We start from the raw sequence: 16,713 nt of genomic DNA, 5'->3' as shown, positions 1-16,713 counted from the left end.
TTCGGGTTGCAACTTTTTGAAACAAAAAAAGTACAACAGTTACTTCAACCCAGTCACCGTGTTTTTAAAAGTTAAAAACATGTAAAATTGCCAATTAAAAAAACTTTGCAATATTATATAAGTAATTTATCCAAGTACGTAAGCTTTTGTTGTTTAAAAGGAAAAGTAAAGTCTAAACTTTAAAGAAAAACTTCTAGATTTACTATCTGTCTTTTTTCACATCTAAGGCTTAAGCATAATAAATGATTTTTAAATGATATTCAGAAACTTAAAAACAAACTATTATAATTTCTTTTTCTTTTTTGAAAATTTCAATTTGAATTTTGTTTTGTTTAGTTGACCAAATTTACATGCTCGAGGGCCACATATTTACACTTCGAGGGCCGCAGTTTGCTGACCCCTAAATTAAATGGATTAATTTGTGGTATAAATGGTAGCTTTCACTTGTAATACTCAGTTTTAATAAAAATTATATCGTGTGACGTATTTGTTTAAAAATTACTTAAAAGTTCTAAATTATTAAATTTTATACCTAGAAACAGTAAATTATAATTGATTGTCGTGTAATTGTGATTGAGATAATACAAGATTATTTTTTCTGGCACATCCTTTAGTTTTCTGAAAGTTTTAACATAGTCATATTTGTATAGTAAAACTTTAATTTATTTATCCTGACGTTGTTAAACTTTTATTAGCTCTTATATCAAAAACAACAGTACCTTTAAAAGCTGCTTGCCGGCTGTAGCTATTCAAAATTATATTCAGTAATCAAAAAAACAAAAATATTTTTGTCAAAAATTCCTTATAATAAGCAAAAATACCAAATAACAACTCAAAAAACCTCACAAAATAAGTTCAATCTGTAGTATAGTTTTTATATTCTTAAGTCAATTTATAAGGGACAAAAATACAAGATTTTATAAGTGTTTTTTAAATAAAACTTGTTTAAGATTGGTACTTTAGAGTGGTGAGATTTGTTTAAATGATACTTGATTTAAAAAGAAATAAATAAACAAGGTGCTTGTTTCGATTCGGTTGGATTTTGACTTTGGTTGATTTTGTGTCGGTAGGATTTTGACTCGGGTTGATTTTAACTCGGGTTGATTTTGATCGGGTGGATTTTGACCCGGGTGGATTTTGATCGGGTGGATTTTGAAACGGGTGGATTTAGAGTTGGGTTGATTTTGATCGGGTGGATTTTGAACCGGGTGGATTTTGATCGGGTGGATTTTGATCGGGTGGATTTTGATCGGGTAGATTTTGATCGGGTGGATTTTGAAACGGGTGGATTTAGAGTCGGGTTGATTTTGATCGGGTGGATTTTGAACCGGGTGGATTTTAATCGGGTGGATTTTAACTCGGGTGGATTTTGATCGGGTAGATTTTGATCGGATGGATTTTGAACCGGGTTGATTTTGATCGGGTGGATTTTGACTCGGGTTGATTTTGATCGGGTAGATTTTGACTCGGGTGGATTTTGATCGGGTGGATTTTGACCCGGGTGGATTTTGATCGGGTGGATTTTGAACCGGGTGGATTTTGATCGGGTGGATTTTGAATGCGGGTGGATTTTGATCGGGTGGATTTTGAACGCGGGTGGATTTTGATAGTATACCGTATTTAATATGCTTTGTTTGTACAAATTTAGTTAACCCTTCAAAAACATTTCTTAAAGTTAAATGTTAAAGTAGAATAAACAATACTTTTTTACAACATCTTTTGTTACTTTTCAAATAGGTTTCAATAAACAAAATAATTACAATTACACCAGTTTAACCTGGATTAAACGTTGTGTTTCAAAAAATCTTAAAACGAAAGTTTTAAAGCACTCTATCCAACTACAAAAAGTATACAAAAAATATTACGAGTTATTTTAAAAGTATTACTTTTCAAGCTGGTTTAGCAAAGAATTAGTCAATATTTTTGTCTTTAGAGTCGGCAGCCTTTAGTAAGTCGCAGGCTAATTTTGTAATAAAAAATTTCTTGCAGGCTGCAATGTGTAGAAATAAAAACCAACCTGGAGTTTTCGCGTAAGTTGTGCTTCTAATTAGATTTATAAACGGTATACTATCAAAATCCACCCGATTTTTTTTCTTTATTTATTAATTTATTTTATATGTTATTTGCATTTTTTTTAATATTTGTTTTTCACTATCACTGTTACCCCTAACCCTTACCCTCCATCGGTAAGCGGTTCTCGAATTTGGCTGGGTGGATTCTGATCGGGTGAATTTTGAACGCGGGTGAATTTTGATCGCGGGTGGATTTTGAACGTGTCCCTTATAAACTTAAACTTGAAACCAAGTCAACGGATTAATACTTGTTGCAGTGGTAATATCAATGCTTACTGAACAATCACAGCTACACTCAATAAAAGTACATCAGTAAACTTAATTTAAAGTTTGTGACTTTTGTACACAATAACTTATCTTTATTTACCGTAGTGTTGTTTTAGTTAATTTATAGTTTTTGATTTTGATTAAAATTTATTGTAAATTAATTTTATAAAAGTGTAATCATAGTTTTTATGAACTTGAATTACGTAGGCAGGGTTTGAGAAATTATATGGTAGTTTGAAACTTAAAAGATATCAGAATTAAGTTAAAATTAAGTTTAGAAAAAAAGGTACTAAGCGTATTTAACAATAGTTGTTTGTTTTCTTGTTGGAGGGTGCCATAGCTTTTTTTATTTCTTCAAAGGGGCCTTATGAAAAAAGTTTGGGAAAACCTTAACTAAAGTCATGTTTTAAAAGCTATGGTTTAAAAGTACAGCTTTAAATTACTAAACACTAAGTTAGAAAAATTTTCTTTAGCTTAACCTTTTACAAAGTACAAATTTATACCAAAAACCATCATATAAAGAAGTTATAAGTAACACAATTTCCAAAAACTAAACTTCAAAAGTTTTAGCTGTTGTAAATGCTTATGTTGCTTGCTTTTTTTATCATAAACTAAACACATATATGAAAAAAAAAAACAATTTACTCAGCAAATCATATTACAAACGCTTAATAAATTTAAAAATCAAAAAATATATAAAACAGTTTATTTTAACAAAATTTGATTTTTATACAGTCAGTTTTTATCTCAAGTCGATTAAAACTTTGCAACGTTTTTTTAACATCACATTTTGTATTTGTTTAGACATTTCAAATAAAAGTTTACTACAAAACCAAGAGAGCATGGACATTTTAAAACGAAAACTTTATGGAACAGCTTATCATGCAAAACAAATAAACAAAAAGTTTTTTTTGAAACATATCATTCTCAATAGCTTTTAAAGACCGTCTACATACCTTTATCATTAGACTAGTATACCCTTAAAATGAGGTTCAATCTATTGTACTTAAACCAGCATTGCAAAAATTTTTACATACCTCATTATTACTCCAATTAACATAAGACATTTATTCTGCATGATTTAAATTATACTTGTCTTATACAAACTTTAGATTTAAAGTTAAAACAACTATCTCTGCGCGTTCCACTTATGGAATTCTTTAAAATACTTTTGAACTCAATAAACTACTACTGTGCTAGTAGTATGAAAGCACTTGTGGTTGTTTTACGTAACTTTTAACATTTTTTTTGCCTTATGAAAAAAAAACATAAACAAAACACCATTACTTTAAAACTTAAATTAATTTTTAAACAAAACCTGTGTGTTTACTTTTAGTTTGTTCAAAACTAAACTTTGCTATATCGTTTTGTTTTGAATTCTTAAATTAATTGTTTAATGAATTCTTTATAAACTTAACAAACAAAACTAAGATTTAAAAAAAAACAAGTAACTTCTAATAAGATAAGATGCAATTTATAAATCAAAGTTTAAGATAACAATTTATGCTTTTTGTGGCAAAAATCTAAACAAATTTTTTATGTTATTTTAGTTTTGTTGTAAGTTTAGTAAAATTAGAAAAAATATGTATATGCTTACTAAAAATTAAACAATCATAAACAACTATTGTCATTCAGTTTAACTGTAATAAAGGTATTAGTTTAAATAATACAATAAATGCACTTCTAGCTTCACAGTAAAACGAAAATAAAGAGCAAGATGCAGATAATGACAAGAAATACTTATTTTGTTACTGTGTAGTAACTAACAATACTTTGATTCTATGAAAAACAATTATAAGCTACTGAAAAAACGCTTTTTTTTTAATTGAGGGTTTAATAAATTCTTTTATGCAAAAATAAAACTTTGTCATTTTAAATAAAAAGCAGCAAAAGGAACTATCTAGTAAAACTTAATAAAAACTTATATTTTTTTATAAATAATATGAAATTTTTTTTATTAACTTCTTAATCGTTTCGGTTTTGTCACGTCAACATTCGGCATCGTAGTCGGTCTGGTGGTTTGGTCAGGCATTTTCGTGATTTCTACAGTTGAAGTGTCACTAGTTGTACTTATGGTACCTGAAGCAGTAGTTTCTTCAGTTGAACTGTCATTTGTGACCGCCAAAGAAGTAGTTTCTTCAGTTGAATTTTCGCTTGTGAAAGGTTGAGTTGTAACTGCTTCAGTTGAATTGTCGCTTGTGACATCTTGAGTTGTAACTTCTACAGTACATATGATTTAATTTGTTAAATATATTTTATATTTTTATATTTATATATTCAAATTTTAACTTCTTTAAGTATTTCAGTTATTTATTTTTTAAAGTTTAACCTTTAGCATTAAATTGAAAATATTCAACGTAAAAGTATTTCAGCTTTCTACAATTTAACCATATTTATAAAAGTTGTGACCTATTTCTCAAGTATTTTCATGTCTGCTAAAAGTATTGTTTATCTCCTTTTATAAATTAAGTTTTAGTTATATTTTAAATCAAGAAGTGTTCTTTACTTCTATGTTTATTTTAAGTTTTAGGCTTAGACTGTGTTTTTATTATTATCTTATTAGACAAGTTTTTGAGTAGACCACATAACTTAGTTAATTTTCGTTTAATTTTATTTCCTGTAATTTCTATTTATTGATTGTTATATTTCTTAAGGTTCTAAAGTTCAGATTTAAAACTTAGCTTTTTAGCTTGTAAGAAATTGTAAAAGCATGTGGTGTACGAAAGGTTTTTTTGTTCACCAGGTCCTTAGACCAAATCTTTTGAGCGCTTTTTTTATTGTTCAATAAACAATATATAGTATAAGACTTTTTTCACATAACGAACTAAAATCCTAAGTACTTTATGCTCCAGTTATGCTTAACTGTTTAACTATTTCTTTTAATCATACTAGGAAAACAATCTTTTTAAAACTCTAAGTGTTTTACATTTCATCTTGCAATAAAAAGACACTTATTAAATGTTTTAAACTTACATCAGCCTATATGTTAATATCTGATAATAGAAAATAGTTTAGTCCGTTACGCAGGTTAACTATGCATTTGTTTATTAATTTTGCAAGTTTGAAATATAATACATTCAAATATGAAGTTTTAAACTCAACTTTATGAGTTAATAATTAAATAAAATCAGCTTAATTTATTAATTTAATTCAATCAAATCGACTAGTTCAAGTGTTTAGGCATGATACAAAAAAAAATCAAACTTTGAATTAAAGACAATAAAGAAAAAGCAACTAAATTATTTTTCCCAAAGTCTTTTTTTTATAAGTTTTACCAAAATAATTTTGCCTCTGTTTAAAATTTTGTTACATATTTTTAATAATGAATTATCAGTGTAACTAGGTTTTTTGTAAAATATACTCAAGGCTATAAAATTAAAAATTCAGTTAAAGTTACTGATCGTTTTTAATGATGTCAAAAGATCATGTTCAAACAAAAACTGTACTTTTTCAGTTCTGAATATTTACTTTTTTGAATATTTTCTTTTACTTATTCTTTTGAAAATTTAAGATGTAAAATTGATAAAACGTTTAGCTCTGATTTAAATTTTAAATACTTCATTTGTGTTTTGCACTTTGTTGAAAGAGAAGTCTAAGTTGCAGTAAAAACTAAGTATGTAGTTTTAAATAATTATTTTTTGGGTATTTTTTTTTAGAAATATTCGCGTAACAATTAAAATTATTTACCAATTCATCAAACAAATTTTTATGATGTTTTAATAAAATCTTGTAATTTTAAAGTAGTAATATATCCTTTACTGGATTTCTTTTGATTAATTCTAGTAAATATACTTATAATTTAAGAAAAAGTTTACATTATTTATTTAAGTATCGATTTTTTATCTTTTTTTGTTTAATAGAATAAAAACTCTTTTTTGTAAAATTATAGCTAAATTTTAATACAATTATAAAAGAAAACAAGTTTGATTCTTTTTAAAAAACAAAAATTATCTTTTTAGAGTTTATTTTTTAGATTTTTATTTAACTAAAGAATTTAAATATTAGCTTTAATAAGACAATATCTACATTTTATTTATTTTTCTTAAGTATGTTGTAGTTTTTTAATGAAGTAAAAATACTTGTAGTTTCTGAGAACCTGAAATGGCTCAACATGCCAAAAGTTTAAAGTTTGTTTGAAAATTCCAACATCGTTTATAGATGCCAGGAAAAACATCAAAATGCATTACTGCTTTTTTTCCACCCTTGTACAATAAAATCGTGAAAACCAAGTTATTTAATATAAATTATTATTCTTATTATAATATTAAGAGATTATTTTTATAACATTGTTAAGTTTTTATATATTAAAATCTGCTATGAAATTCTTTTTAATTGAACTTTGCAGTTTTTTCTGTAATTTTAAATGCAAATTTTCATTATGTCTACAGTTATTTTGCAGTTTTTTTTTAATTTTTTTTTAGCATACTACGTCGCTGGCTCGTGGTATGAAGCATTTAATTAGTTTAAGATTATTTAAAAGCATTAAACAGAATATTTATGTTTACGTTTGAAAGTTATTTCAAAAACATAAGAAATATGAAAAAAAAATAAAAAAAAGTTTTAACAAAAATGAAAGTATAAGATTCACACCAAAATAATATTAAAAAGGATTCATAGCTAACATATTTTATATAACAGTTGTACAATTTTTCTTTTGAACTTCCATTCGAATTTCAAGCATCAATTATTTATGGGCGCAACCGTAGCAAATCCTAGAGAAATTTTTTCAATCAAAATTTTAAAAATTGAAAAATAAACTTAAAAAAATAATCAAGATAATATAAATTGTAATTTCAATAAACACAACATCCACAATACACGCAATTACTGTTTCAATATAATTTATATGTTATTTATTCAAGTTTTTAAAAAGTTAACAAATTTTTTAATAGTTTTATTAGATTTAAGGGCAAAAAAACTTTATGTCATATCGTTTTTAAGTAAGTTAATAAACTTGTTTTGAGGTAAGTTTTAATTAAATTTCGATTGAAATTTAAGCTAGCTTTCACCTACACTTAAACAAAGTGAACATTACCAATTTTTACTTTGATTTTGCTTTAAAATTTAATCAATACTCTTAAATAGTATGCATAAATATTTGATGTACATAGCAAATGTTTTTTTTATTAAACACTATTACGACGGCATATAATATATGTATAAATTATTTTGTAAAAAAATGGTTATATAAAGGTATATTCCCTCACAATTATCAGTGTGTTAACTTTATTTAGATTTTTTTGATCTTGGAAGTGTTTAAATTTTAGACAGTATTTGTTTTAAAAATGTAGACAATGTAGAGTTATAACAAACTTTTCTCAAAAATTTAATTATTGCATTGTTTTTTACCTAAATATTGCTTATCACAAAGAGTAAAGGTAAAGTTTTACAAACACACACTATATGTGTCTGTAACATATTTTAAACTTTAATTGATGCAACTAAAAGCAGATTTCGCACAATTTGTCAGTATTTAATTTTTAGATAACTTTTTTCTTTACCAAGTAAACACTAGTACTATCAATCATCTTGATTATGTCTTTCAAACTTTGAACACTTTTTTTTAACACGAGACTATGGTACAGACATCAAAATTACAGGTTGAAAACAAATTTATCGATAGTTTAGTAACACTTGAATATGTTTGCCCTTATATATTTTAAACACCTTTGAATATAAAAAATATGCAAATATTGTATTTAAATGACAATCTAAACATCACAGTATCAATGGATTGATAAATTACATGTTTACTTTAATTGAAATTTTCTGATGGTTTTTGTTAAATGTTTAGTTTTTAAAACTCTGCCAAAATGAAATTAGCATACTAATAATTGTACGGTGATCTAAATTTAAATAACCATGAATTAAAAAAATATTTCTTTGTTTAAAATGTTCTGTCAAGATACATTGATAATGAGATGATAAATAAAACGCAAAAGCTCTTTGATTAGAATGAATAAGTCTTTCAAATTAGCTATGAAATTAATAGTAATGAAATAAACAATCAACATAGAAACTTATTTCAATACATATCACTTAACTTCTTTTTTGGCCGATAAAAAGCCTTCACATGTAACATGTAATTTAGTTTTGCCCGGGCAAGAAAGTTTCAGTTGTTGAAATTTAAATCAGTTTGTAAACATTTATTTGCTTATTGAAGTTGTATGTAAAAGCCTAAAAATTATTTACAGAATAGGATACAAGTGTTATTTTTCAATACTTTTGATAAGTGTCTTAAATGTTTTTTACACCTGTATGAATTTTAATTGTTACACAGTTTTTTGTAATCAAGAAGAAAATTAACATTGAAACCCGTGATATAATTTTTTTTTGTGGCCACAAGCACAAAATTTGTTTTAAATAATTTTTTAAACAATTATAAATTTAAGATAATTAATTTAATTGACAAATTGCATTTTTCTCGTGATCTGGGGAAGAAAGCTTATATAAACAATTTGAATTATATATATAAAATAAAGTACATTTTAGTTAAATAAAAACGTGTCACCATAATACATTACACATATCATCATTAAACAACTATACTCAAGTTTAAGTTGAAATTAAGTTGCAGTATTTTTAAATCGTTTTAAATTTAGCTATTATGCGTCATAATGTTACACAGTTTATAGTTTTTTAAAAAGACTTTCTCTTAAACGAGAAAGTTAACCTTTTTTCTATTTTCGTCGACTTAAGCTGTTATTGATTTTTTTCTTCTAAAATACTACAAAAGAAAGAAGTAGGGAATGTAATTATTGCATTTTATCAATTATTGCAATTTAATTATACTTCTTTGTTTAGGTTTGTTTCAAAAGTACTATACTTTAGAAATGTTTTACTTATTATTTTTATAGTTGGTATGAATATTAAAAACAGAACTAGTAAAAAATACTATAGATATATTACTTTAATTTGCATATAAGAAAAAAAGAAGATTACTTGGCAAAATAAAACTTGATCTTTAAAAACAATAATTATAAATCTATACTCGTATAAGACAAATAGATTGAAATACTTATAGAGCAGTATGTTTTTGTTGAAACAAACGTGTTTAGTAAAATGAAAAGTAAGTTTTTTATTATATTTAGTTTAAAATTGTAACAAAATGTGCATACAGAACTCAGAACTGTTTTTTTGTTTTGTCTTATTTATCACAAACAGAGTAATCATTTGACATGGTTTATCTGGAAATGTTTGATGGTTGCTTAAATGGTTTATGTAAACAGATAACACCAAACACCATTTCTATTTTTATCTCAATGTCATTTCGCAAACCATTTACGACCGTATCTGGTTTGTTATTAATCAGCAAAACACGTCATCACAAAAAGCACAATTCAGCATTTCATACAATGCATTGTATTTGCTCATGACGGATTTTTCAAAAGCAAACACCAATCGTTAATACTGTTACGAAATTTAATGGTCTTGTTGCATGCATGATAGCTTGTTAAATATTAAGCTAATGGTTTTTATATTTAGCTTGCATTGTCTTAATGAACTTTTAGTTAGAGGTAGTGTTATTTTTAAACGGATGTGTTTTACTAAATATCGTGAGCCGTTTTTTGCAAGAGTTTTTTAATTAATTTTGAAAATTGCAGAAACCTTTTACTAAACTAAAAGTAAGATCGATTTTTAAAGATATACTTTGATTAAATAAATATTGTGAGCCAAGGCTAGATCAAAAGTAAAAGTTTTCTTAAATTTGAACTAATCGATAAAAAGAGATAAAAGTTTAAAACTAGCATTGTATTTTTAAAAAATGCATCAATAAAGTTTTTATCTGGTAACATTAAATTTTTTAAGAATTAGTAAAAAAATTTTTGATTGATACCTATTTGAAAATAGATACTATGTTACGTTTTAGTTTTAAAACTATTTTAAGTAAATAAACTTTACGTTTTGTTTTAAACAAATTCAATTATTAAACAGAAAAAGCTGTAAGTTTTTAAAGTGATTTATTAAATTTGAACAACAAAAGTTACAAAACTTATTTAAATACTAAAGTTGAACTTTGTATATAGTACGTCTGTGTTTTGTTTTAATTTTATTGTATTATAAATAAACACTTATAATTCAAAACAAAAATCTTCTATGAGCAGCAGTCATTATATCAAAATATTGAACAACTTGATTTTATGGCTGATTTAAAACTCAGCAAAATGAAAAATCTTAAATTGTTAAAAAAATACTTACTCTTTTGTTGTGAATTTTTACGTAAAGTTTATGTTCAAAATTATGTTGTCCTATAAAAAAGAGTTTAAATAGATAACAGAAAAACTTACTTTAATAAAAAATATATAAAAGAACTTAACTTGACTTTTAAAATTGTTTACAGTAAGTTAAATATTGTGGTTTTAAAGCAAGTTATAAAACAAATGGACTTTCGTCTATATAGTTTTTTGTCTAGAATGTTTACTCAAGCAAGATGGATTGAGTTCATGATCTAAATTAGTTGTATTAGTTTATTTATTTATTGATATTCTTTTTTTAAATGCAGTAGTAAACTTATTTTGATTTGGTTTGATAAATTTATATTTTTCAAATATTAAACCATACAGTTATTGTTATAAAAAAGATGTAGAACATCAAAAACGTTTACAATTGTTTCTATTGCAATACAAAAAGCTTGCGTTTATTAAACAACTCTAAATTCCTATAAGAAAAATCAACCAAAAACTGTAAATATATTATTTCTATTTTTAACTAAAACCTTACTTTTACACATTTTTTCATCAAATCTACACTCCTAACAATGGAATTGTGGGTGGGACAAACATTTCAAATAACATAAGTAAAAACATAATTAAAGCTATCAGTTAGATTTAAAGCTAAAAATTATTTTTTGAAAACTTTCACAAGTATCTTTATTGCAGTACAAAAAGCTTCAAGATGATGTAGACCAGTAATATTACAAAAAATATTTACCTACAGAGTAATTTACACACTTTTTTAAGTTTAAACACAAACACTTGACAGGTTTTTATACACACGCTACAATGGATCTGTGGGTTGGACAGCTGCTAGCTGGCATCATCCTGTTCGTCCTGACCTTCCTCTTCACCGTGGTGATTCCCCCGCTGATCATCAGGCAGCAGAAGAAGACAGACGGTCAGGGGTGCGACAGGGACTGCGAGGGGCTGTTCATCGACAACCCGGGGTACCAGCAGGGAGAAGATCACAAGAGCGGGGATGAGGAGCGGTTGTTGGGGGAAAACGAAGATTTGGTTGGTAACCCGGAAGTTGGTGTTAACGAAAGTACTAGCCTGCTGAAAGTAAGTGTTGTTTTTTTGGAAATTAAAAAAGTTAATTCGTGAAAGTTTTTCAAGCGTATTTTATCACTTGTGACACAAGGCAATGTTAGACTTTATAACTGAGAATTCTTAGTTATGAATGAAAGAAAATTTTAATTGCGACATAAAGTATACTAATGTATGTTTTACGAGACTATAAGCGTTACTTTTAATTAAGACTTAAAAGGTTAAATTGTTTTAGCTAACAAATTAAAAAAAAATTGGTTTTTCTTTGAATATTATCAATTTTTAAGTAATATATCTAATTAGGACCTCAATGATTAACATTTTATAAAGTTTTAGGAGTAAATAATTTTTAGAATAAAAAAGTATCTTTAGTTGTTTATAAGTATTTTTTTAGAAAATTTAAAAAAAGTATTGTGTTATATCAATTTAAACAGGGGTGGTTTATAGTAGACAAGCAAATTTATCTACTTTCAAATTTATACATTAATTGTTACTTTGAAATATGTACAAAAATGTTGCTTAAGAACAATTAATGCTATAATAAATTACAACACTATGTTAACTTAGTTGCAAGCAAAATGTAGTGAAAGTTACATAACTGTTTCGATTAGTTTGTTGTCTGAGCAAATAAAAGCTCGTTTTTAGTACAAAAATAATTTAATTTGTGAAAGTCTGAGACAAACAATATTTCCGACCAAGAACTTTATTTTTCTCATCTGACCCAGCTACTAGATTTGTTGCTAACCCATTGTACATAGTTTAGATTGTATACAGTACTTTTATAAATAGTTGAGTTTATAAGAGTTTAAGTTCTGTTTTTCTTAAAACTTTATGAAAAAAAAATTAAAATGTAATAACATTTGATTTAAACAAAAAATGGATAAATCAAGTCGTTATTATTATTTACAAAGTAACCTTGTAATTTTCCAAAACATTTTTTTATTAAAACTAGTTTGTAAAATCTGTTGAAATATTTTTAATATTCAAATAGTCCACAAGTTTTATGGGGAAAACGTCAGTTGGGGTAATGCAGTGTTTTTGTGTTGAAACGAACAGTTTGAGTACAAACGAGTCCAACGACAGCTATCAACCAATCAGTAACAAGAACCGTCGCTATTCATCGCACCAAAACATTTTCAAAGTGTGTGTTGAACATGCAAACTCGCTCATATTTGATTAGCTGCTTTTTGTGCGAATAATTTGTTTTCAAAGCTGCAATCTCATTGAAAATGCTCACATAATAAACAATTTGCTATAACTAAAGGCTTTGTCTTGTACTGAACAAAACTAATTTTGAGATACAAACAAAGCTACAGTATGTAAAAATTTTACTACCTCAGGTTATTGGAAAAATTAAACGGAACAAGAGTCTATAAAAGTAAAGCTTGATACAACACCATGCTTTTTATAAGATATCTAAAAGTTTTTTTTAATCAAGAGACAAACATTTCAAGCTATTTTTTTAATAAAATAAGTAATCAGCAATAACTAATGCTTCAATTATCAGCATTCAAGCTTTTTACATTGTTTGATAACTTGAAACTACGATAAACAGAACTAACTGTGTTAACTAATATCAAGTTATTTGTTCACAAAGTACAAAAACACTTTTTAAGATTTTAAGTGTTTGATTAGCTGCTGTTGCGCAAATAATTTGTTTTGAATTAATTTATTGAATGTTGCGAACTTGTTGAAATACACACATAAATATTTTGTAAATACTAACATTATTGCCCTACACTAAACAAAACTTGTTTTTATTAAACAAATGTTAGTTTTTGAGAGTTTACAACATCTCAGGTAATTTAGTAACAAAAAGTCGAAAAAAGTCTATAAAGTTAGTAATGTAACCCACTTTGTAAGCTATGAAGTGCTAAAAGTTTTGTTACTTTTTTAAATAGATGAGAAGAGGAAAATCTTAAGCTATAGTAAAAGTATGGTCAGTAAAAGATAAAAGTAAGACCTTAACATTTCAGTCATAAAAAACCTTTTGATATAAATCCAAATTTTTTAAAAAATAAGTACAGTAACTCTCATTGGCTAATAGATTTTTTAGTATTGGTTATTTAAAAATTGCGAAAATTCTGTTTAAGATTTTAATAATTTATTTTCTACTAATAGAAAAAAGAGACTCCTGGTTGGAAAATGTATATCACAAAACAGCTGGGAATCACACGAGACATATGCAATCATTTTTATACATTCATTCACTTAATTACTAATAATTGTTTGCATAGTTTTTTTTTCGAAATATTAATTCAGTTTTATTTTTTAAGATTAAAAAAGACTTTGCTACTAGTTGTTTACAAACTTAACTTAACTTTTCGTTTTTTTTTGCTAACAAACTAGTTTGCTTTTTTTTAATTAATCTTTTTACCAATTAATTTTTTTATTGTAGTGTATTTAAATTTAAGCTGATAAAACCACGACAGCAAAAAAAACGAGTCATGATTTTAATTAGGTTCAGTTTTACGACTGTCTAAAAAATGTCTTTGTAAAAACATTGTTTTCTAAAAAACTTTATTTATCCAACCCAGAGACTGCTTCAGTACGACCTGATATCCGCCATCAACTGCTTCTGCGGGGGTCTGTTCGTCGGCATATGCGTGCTGGACATGATCCCGACCGCCCAGCAGGACACGCAGAACGCACTAGAAGCCAATGACGTCACTAACGAGAAGCTCCCCCTGGCGGAAATCGTCATATGCGGCGGCTTGTTCATGGTCATGGTGGTGGAGATGGCGATGACGTCATGCTTCAAGGTAGACCACCACGGAAACGAAGTCGTGACGTCACAGGATGAGAGGGTCGTGACGTCACAACAGCAGGAGGAGGAGAACGTGGAGAAGACGAGGGCTTACGTATTGATCGTAGCCCTAATATTTCACTCGTTCTTCGAGGTAACTTTTTGTAAATCGAAACTAAAAACATCTTTATATCAAATACTTTTAGTAAAATTATTTATTTAGAGTATTTTAAAGCTTCAAAAATGTTTTACTAGTAAACTAAAAAGTCTTGCAATACATATCAAGTTGTTTTTGTTAGAATATCGATTACTAAATTTACTTTAAGCATAACTTGTATCATTAAAACTTTTTTATTTTATTTCCCAAATAGTTTTATAACTTGAATGGTTATTGTGAAATAAGATAACAAACAATCTTCCAGGGCATGGCAATCGGACTGACGAAGGACCTCAGCTACGTCTTCCAGCTCTTATTAGGCCTCGCCCTCCACAAGTGCCCCTTCGGGTTCGGGGTGGGCACCAAAGTGTTCCGGTGCGTCTCATTTGTACGCGCCCTCATACTCACAACCACCTTCTCTCTGGCGTCACCCATCGGCGCGCTCGTCGGCGCCATAATCGCCGAGCAGAAAAGCCCGGGAATGCTGGCTGTCGAGGCGGTGTTCTCGTGCCTGGTGGCGGGAACTTTCCTGTACATCACCTTCGTGGAAGTCCTCCCCGAGGAGTTCGGTCATCAGCACCGCAGTGATGATGGCGGGAAGAAAAAAGTAGGGAAGTTCCCCAAACTAGGACTTCTTTTTGTGGGCTTCGCAATCACAGTGTCCCTGCATTTTTTGTAGATTATTTTTTAGTAATTTATTGAAAATTTTACAGAGCTTTAACTATTGGTCCTAGATCAGAGGTGGTATGAATAGGACAAGTATAAAATTTTATTTAGTCAATTTTTTATGTATTTCCGTTCAGCTAAATATGCTGCCTTTGTTTATACTGATGAATATTTTTATAATAGTTTTTTTAGCTTGATGCAATTTTTTGAGTGTTCACGATTCTGACAACCATTTTTTTATTGAATTATTTATAATTTTTTTCGAATATAGCAGTCATTATTAAAAAAAATTATGTGTTGTTATTTTGTAGATGTAGAAATTTTGTTTGAGCAAGGCAAACGATGTCTTTTATTTACTGTTAAATATCTAGTACATTTTTTAATTTAACTTGGGAAATTAAATACAAAACTACCAGTAAATTTTAGTTTAAACCATTTTAGTTTTTATACTGTAATGAAATTTTATATAATATTGTATAAAAAACGGTTACTTATGCAAAATTTTGCAATGATTTTTTTCGACGTACTCAGTTCAATTTTGTTTTGAAACTCATACAGAAACATACAAACTTATTTTGTCATTTTCAATAATTTAAGTAGCAATCTTAGTTAAAAAATTAAACAGGGCTACTAATAAATTCTCAAGTAATAATTCTTAGTATATTAATTGTTTCATATTAAATTTAAAACTGATGAAAAGAAAAGCTTGTTTGAAAAGAAAAATTCTACATTGGTTTGCATAAGATTTCAATTAAAAATTTTGTAAAGTGAACAAACAAAGTTATGCACTATTTTAAATTATAGAGTTCAATTTCACTAAAAAAAGTTCAAATCTATACTTTTAATGTTAAACTACACTTATTTAGTTATTAAAACAGTTTTATATGTTAGCAAACTTCTGTTTTTATAAAAATATAGCATTTGAAATTTTAGTTATATTGAAGAATATTCCCGCAAACCTTTTAATATGATGTTTCCTTTTGATACTGACTTTTTTAAAGTCTAAATTCGTAGTTCAATGACTTTCGTTTCAGTTATAATTTCATTCTAACTATTCGACCACAGCATTTTTATAGTGACATTTCAACATTTTTATTAAACTTGATATCAAACTAAAGTTCAATGTTTCTTTATCACTTGAAGATGCTTTAGCAGTATCATGGCTAAAAAAATACGTTTTGTCATAACCACGTTTTACTTTAGTAATTAAATTACCTCCTTAGTTTAGTGCTAAAATGATTTCGTTATCTAAAGGTATCTAAATTTCAGGATACAAGAAGATGTATAAAAGTAATATGTTGATCTTTAATTTTTGAAATATAGTGCGAGTAACTCTGCATCTTTACAAACAGGACTTTAATATGTAACTTAAAGTTGTTATACATTCTAGCGGAAGTGTGGTTATGCAATTTTAGAAAAGTTAGTCATATCTCGTAAATTTTCATTGTAGAAACTTAAAAAAGAGTAGGATTTTTATTTTAGAGTTAAGATCAAAACTATAAGATGTTGTATTTAGCTATATGATCATAAGGTCTTTTTTAC

At 27.1% G+C, this 16,713-nt stretch overlaps 1 protein-coding gene across 3 annotated transcripts; it reads left to right on the top strand.

Annotated features, from left to right (window-relative positions):
* Positions 1-9,070: 9,070 nt before the first annotated feature.
* On the top strand, positions 9,071-15,451 carry LOC145844110 (zinc transporter ZIP1-like). 3 transcript variants are annotated; one of them, XM_082951460.1, is made up of 5 exons: positions 9,071-9,143; positions 11,322-11,617; positions 12,594-12,743; positions 14,140-14,502; positions 14,771-15,451. In XM_082951460.1, the coding sequence occupies exons 2-5, from the start codon at positions 11,342-11,344 to the stop codon at positions 15,182-15,184; spliced, it is 1,203 nt and encodes a 400-aa protein (XP_082807586.1). In that variant the 5' UTR covers positions 9,071-9,143; positions 11,322-11,341; the 3' UTR covers positions 15,185-15,451. The 3 variants fall into 3 exon arrangements, with proteins under 3 accessions (XP_082807586.1, XP_082807585.1, XP_082807587.1); XM_082951459.1 differs by lacking the exon at positions 9,071-9,143 and having other exon boundaries at positions 11,061-11,617; XM_082951461.1 differs by lacking the exons at positions 9,071-9,143; positions 12,594-12,743 and having other exon boundaries at positions 11,061-11,617.
* Positions 15,452-16,713: the final 1,262 nt, after the last annotated feature.

This window comes from Thalia democratica, chromosome 9 (assembly GCF_965202585.1).
Source record: "Thalia democratica chromosome 9, ktThaDemo2.hap1.1, whole genome shotgun sequence".
Taxonomy (NCBI): domain Eukaryota; kingdom Metazoa; phylum Chordata; class Thaliacea; order Salpida; family Salpidae; genus Thalia; species Thalia democratica.
This window is presented reverse-complemented; position numbering and strand designations above follow the sequence as displayed.